The 5,751-nt window shown below is 44.9% G+C and overlaps 1 protein-coding gene across 1 annotated transcript; it reads right to left on the bottom strand.

Moving 5' to 3' along the window:
• Positions 1-547: 547 nt before the first annotated feature.
• Positions 548-3,984, bottom strand: LOC132383547 (nuclear receptor subfamily 0 group B member 2-like). The gene is made up of 2 exons (XM_059954668.1): positions 2,804-3,984; positions 548-1,155 (listed from the first exon to the last, which is right to left on the bottom strand). The coding sequence occupies exons 1-2, from the start codon at positions 3,330-3,332 to the stop codon at positions 872-874; spliced, it is 813 nt and encodes a 270-aa protein (XP_059810651.1). The 5' UTR covers positions 3,333-3,984; the 3' UTR covers positions 548-871.
• Between the last annotated feature and the right edge of the window lie 1,767 nt (positions 3,985-5,751).

Raw genomic sequence — 5,751 nt, 5'->3', positions numbered from 1 at the left:
AAACGCAGGAAAGCAGCATCCATCATTGGGGACCCCCACCACCCAGGACATGCTCTCTTGTCGCTGCTGCTGTCCAGGAGGAGGTAAAGGAGCCTCAGGACTCGCACCACCATATTCAGGAACAGTTACTACCCTTCACCCATCGTACTCTTCAACCAAAATTCACGCCCCAACATTGAGATGTTCCTGAAACCAATGAACTCACTGTCAAGAACTCTTCATGTCATATTCTTGATACTTATTGTTTATTTATTTATTATTATTATCTCTTCTTGTTGATTTGCATAGCTTGTCTTCTGAACTCCAGTTGAACCCCTAGTTGCTTGATCTTTCATTGATTCTGTTATGGTTATTATTTTATAAACTTACTGAGTATGCCCACAGGAAAATGAATCTCAGGGTTGTATATGGCGACAAATACTGTATGCACTTGGTTACTAAAGTTACTTTGAACTTTGACTCAGTAAAGGTAATAAACTGTTTAAAATAAGTACAATATTTTTATTCATGATAGAAAATAATACAGAACACCAGGTGGCAGCAAAAGGAAGGGAAACCTGGATGGTCCTTAAGGTGTGAGTGGGTTGTGGCTCTACAAATGAGCAGGGAGATCTCGGTGGGCGAGGGCTGTGTAATGAGGTAGTCCAACATAGAACAGGGCAGGAGCAGTGATGAGAACAGGAACTGCATTAGCAGCAGTGAGGTGCAGAAGGGCATTTGGCAAGGTTAATCAGTGAAAGAACGGTCAAGTATAAGTGGGAGAGGGCGTGGGTGAGTACTGAGGCTCGAGTGGGCAGGTGTTGTAGGAAGGCTATAATGTAGGAGTGACCAAGTGATGTGGGTGCGCCGAGAGGCTTGGCCAGGCAGGGAATCAAACAAACAGTCCATTAGCAGTAATGATGGTAGCTGTGCTTGACTGGTGATAAAGCATCTCTAGCACCAGCTCATTCATGTCGGCTGCTCCGATCACTGGCCTGAAAAAGAGTTCTGTTATGAGATCAGCACTGATGGTCTTCAGGCTGGAGACGGTGAGTAAAACCTGGGCAAAGCGGCTGTCGTCCTTGGAAGGAAGAGGCATCAGGACCTTGTGGAGTACGCGCTGTGCCTCGCGCTGAAGGCTTTCGATGTAATCAGGAGCTTGGAGTCCAGGTAGATCTATAAAAGACAGAAGCACAAGCAAGATCAGATGCAAAGCCCATGCAATGGAGCTAGAGGCAGCAGGCCTATGAAGAATCAGAGCTTTTTATTGAAAGGATCTGACCTTCAAGTTGGTTCAGAATTAGTTTCATCTGTCCAAAACGAGTATCATATTCATTTACTTTGTTTCCAGGATACTCTGTGATTTAGGTTTAACACCATTTGACCCTGAGAGGTTACATCCAAAAAAGAGTCTCTACTTTAATCCTCATTTGGGTTTGGCATCACAGTAAGGATTCATAACCAGAAAATCGGGCAGTTTAAGTCGTTGAGAATGCAGACACCCCAAAAGTGGTGGAAATATTGCAAGACAATGAAAGACAGGAATTCTAAAAATACTATCAGGAATTATTAATAAATAATCACACAACCCCCCCCCCTCCAAAATGCATAATTATTTTTGACAAAAATTGACAGTATCTCCAGACTGTGAACCTCCAGCTCAAATTGCTGCTGACATTCAATATTGACTTAGTACAATAAGGAAGGGTTCAGTCCGCTGAACTGTGCCAGCTCTCAATAGCACAATCCCAACCAAATCCCCTTTCATTTTTTCCCCTGTAGCCCTGCAACTAACTTCCTCTCCCTCTCCCTCTCCCTCTCCCTCTCTCCTTCTCTCTCCCCCTTTCTCACACACTCCCTGTTGACAGCTTTTGCCACTCCAGCTGGCGTAGTTTGCATTAGCTAGTTAACCTACAATGACACGTTTGGGATTTGGAAAGAAATCTATGGAAATTCACACAGAGAACACAGCAACTCCACACAGATAAAATCAAGCCCTGGATGCTAAAGCAGTGAAGCAGAAGCTCTAACTTCTGTGTCACTTCACTGTTAATGTTCCCAGTCACAGGAATATTACTGTTGGACTCCTGTAAACTAATTTATTTTGTGTAAACACACACAAAGAGCTGGACGCTGGAGGAACTCAGCAGGTCAGGCAGCATCTTTGGAAATGAATAAACAGTCGACATTTCATGCCGAGACCAGGACTGGAAAGGAAGGGGGTAGATGCCAGAATACAAAGGTTGTGGGGGCGGGGGGGGGGGAGGAGAAGGAAGTCAAGCTAGAAGGTGAAGCCAGGTGGGTGGGAAAGGTAAAGGGCTAGAGAAGAAGGAATCAGACAGGAGAGGAGAGCAGACTGTGAGAGAAAGGGAAAAAGGAGGGGACTCTGGGGAGGTGATAGGCAGGGGAGGAGGAAAGATAAGAAGTGGGCCAGACTGGGGAATTAAACAAGAGGGAAGAGGGAGGGAAAAAATTACCGGAAAGAGAAATCAATGTTGATACCATCAGGTTGGAGGCTAACAGACGGAGTATAATGTGCTGCTCCAAGCTGACAGTGGCCTCACCGTGGCAGAAGAGGAGGCCATGGACTGACATGATGGAATGGGGATAGGAGTTGAAATGGTTGGACACCAGGAAATTATGCTTTTGGCAGACAGTGGGGGTGCTTGACAAGGTGATCCCCTAACTTACGTTGAGGCCACATTGGGAGCACCAAATAAAACAGACAACCTCAATACTTTTTGTGTAAATATGGCACTATTACAATTCCTTTAGTTCATTACAAATACTAGAATAAAGCAAAAAATAAAGAATGTTAAGTTACCAGGGTTGAAGAGGATTGCTCCTTTCAGATATGCATACTCTGTTGGATTCAGATCCAAGCCCCACAACTTGTGCAGACACATTTTCACTCTCTGTACATCAGCAAGTGTTGGCTGCCTCCTTTCCTCTTGCCCTGTCTTGATCAGGCCTTGCCCATTCAGCAGGATTCTCTTCAGCATACTGTGGCCTGGGGTCTCTATCACGTCAAAGCTCACTCTCTCCTGAGCCAATCCCAACAAGAACAACGGGGTCCAGCAGCTTTCCAGTAACAGCAACTGGTCTGCTCTGGGAAGGTGGTGGAACGAAGGAAGGTTCTTCATAAAACTTACTGTCTTCACCAGCACATCGGATACCATCTGGCAGGTAACCTGCGGAGTTCTCAAACAAACCGTCTGCCTAGTTTCGCAGGAGCAGCTGTGATGTGAGAACTTCAGGTCTCTCTGCTGGCTCAGGATAGCATATAAGATTGCACTCTGTCGCATTCCAGAAACACACTGGCATTTATCGAGCAGAAGACTGACACAAGCCATAACCTCCTCACTGCCAAGTTGAAGTCACTCTGAACTTAACACTCAAATAGCACAACGCAATGATGTTTGCAGCTCAATACAGTTCTGATCTTAACTGGAAACTGAAGCCCCCAGCTTGCAGCACTCCAATGCAATTGTTGTCGTAGACGTGCTATGAATGATTGGCTGAGAGAAGATCAAATATGCTTGTCTCCAGCTCTCAGAACACTAACCTCCACAAGCACCAAATGGGCTGGCTACATCTGACTCTATTTATACTCCGTTTCCTACATTGTCTAAAAGTGACCTTGGCTCCAAGAGGCAAAGCAGCTTTCATTGACAAACAAACTCTCAGCAGATAATTGGCCATGCAACTTGTTACTATGGTCAGGCAAGCAGCAGGTTTTTTTCAGTGATGCACCGGGTCAGACAGATGGAAGTGGCTGATCATGATAACCTGGTGTCATGTACGTTGACTTCTCACCCACCCTGTACATTGCACCAAGGCTACACGTCCATTCACTGGACTTTAATCAGGCAAATATGCATACTCAGTTACATAAATTGATATTGAGCATCCTAATTAGATAAGGATTGTTTCCTGTGTGTAGTTTTGTAAATACCTTGAAGGAAGTGAACTCCTAAACAATTTTACCTGATGTCAGATAACTGAATAAATAAAGCAACCCCTTTCTCACTAAATAATGTTATCTATTGTTATCTCCTGCCTGCCGGCATGAACATCCAACTCACAGACCTCCGTTGATACCCCTGCCCCCCCCTTACCTCCATCCCTATCTATTATTTTATCTGGTTCTCTATCTCTTTTTTCCCCCCTCACTATAATCTCCCTCCAGCCCTACCTTTCTTTCTCTTTTATTCCCATAATTCTCCACCTTCCCCTAGCCCATTTCCCTCCAGCCTATCACTTCCCAGCTCTCTACTTCATCCCTTCCCCCCACTTCTTATCCCCTCTCCACCATCCCATGTTACTTCACTCCTGATGAAGGGTTTTGGCCCAAAACGTCATCACTACCTCCTCCCATAGATGCTGTCTGGCCTGCTGAGTTCTGCCAGCATTTTGTGTTTTTATCTATTGTCAATCTCAGCTCAGTACATTAGTATCAGTAGCTTGTGAGTTACATTTACTGTCAAACTCTTGCATAATCTCATATATTTCAATATGATCACTCTTACTTCTTCTATATTTAGAGATTACAGGCCTGCGCTACGCAATTGCTCCTCCAATCCTACGCTTCATCCTAGGAATCAATCTGGAGAATGCTCGCTGGAGTATCTTCAGGGCAAGTCTATCTTTATCCAAGGAGTTTGAGGAGATTTGGCATGTCACCAAAGACACTTGCAAATTTCTACAGATGTTCCTGTAGGTAATGAGAGGCATCGATCGTGTGGATAGTCAGAGACTTTTCCCCAGGGCTGAAATGACTAGTACAAGAGGGCATAGATTTAAGGTGCTTGGAAGTAGGTACAGAGGAGATGTCAGGGGTAAGTTTTTTTACACAGAGAGCGGTGAGTGCGTGGAATGGGCTGCTGGTGACGGTGGTGGAGGCGGAATCGATAGGGTCTTTTAAGAGACTCCTGGATGGCTACATGGAGCTTAGAAAAATAGAGGGCAATGGGTAAAGCATAGGTAGTTCTAAGGTAGGGACATACTCAGCACAGCATTGTGGGCCGAAGGGCCTTACTGTGTTTCTATATTTTCTATGTACTGTGGAGAGCATTCTAACTGGCTGCATCTCCAACTGGTATGGTGGTGGGGTGGGGTGGGGGGAGGTGTTGCTATGCACAGGATGGAAGTAAGCTGCAGAGTTGTAAACTCAGTCAGCTCCATCTTGGGCACCAGCCTCCCCACCATCCAGGACATCTCGAAGAAGTAATGCCTCAAAAAGCAGCTTCTTTCCCTCTGCCACCCGATTCCTGAATGGACACTGAACCTATGAACACTGCCTCACTACTTTTATGATTTCTATTTTTGCCTTACTCACTATAATTCAGTTTTTATTATTTTGTATTGCAACGTACTGCTGTCGCAAAGACAATGGATTTCACGACATATGTCGATGATATTAAACCTGATTCTGATTTTGATCGTGATGTAATATTTTAGGTGTGTTCTCACCAAAGCCCTCTACAGTTTTTCAAGATTTCTGTACTATTATGCACCATGGTCCTAATAAACTCCAACGTTCATTTTGCATTGCGAATGTTTTGCTGTGCTCACGTGCCAATATCTCGATCTTCAATGGAGACCATTGGGGCAACGACGGTCAGTAGCGCTCAGACCCACACGGTCAATCTTCACGGAAGGACTCAGTTTGTGTGGCTGCTCTCCTCGGATGTTGTTTTCGACATTCTGAGACAAATGTGATTACTGGACTGTTGGTCTCCTTCAGTGTTTCTGCATTTTCCTTCTTAGGCT

This window comes from Hypanus sabinus, chromosome 30 (assembly GCF_030144855.1).
Source record: "Hypanus sabinus isolate sHypSab1 chromosome 30, sHypSab1.hap1, whole genome shotgun sequence".
Classification (NCBI taxonomy): domain Eukaryota; kingdom Metazoa; phylum Chordata; class Chondrichthyes; order Myliobatiformes; family Dasyatidae; genus Hypanus; species Hypanus sabinus.
Note: the sequence above shows the minus strand (reverse complement) of the source record. Positions and strands in the feature narration are given on the sequence as shown.

What these genes read in the sequence shown, in the direction of transcription:
- LOC132383547 (XM_059954668.1), bottom strand. Translation starts at nt 3,332, where the DNA reads ATGGCTTGTGTCAGTCTTCTGCTCGATAAATGCCAGTGTGTTTCTGGA. An exon ending in AGCAATCCTCTTCAACCCTG is followed by an intron (nt 1,156 to 2,803) that starts GTAACTTAACAT and finishes TGTCTTTTATAG; the next exon opens with ATCTACCTGGACTCCAAGCT.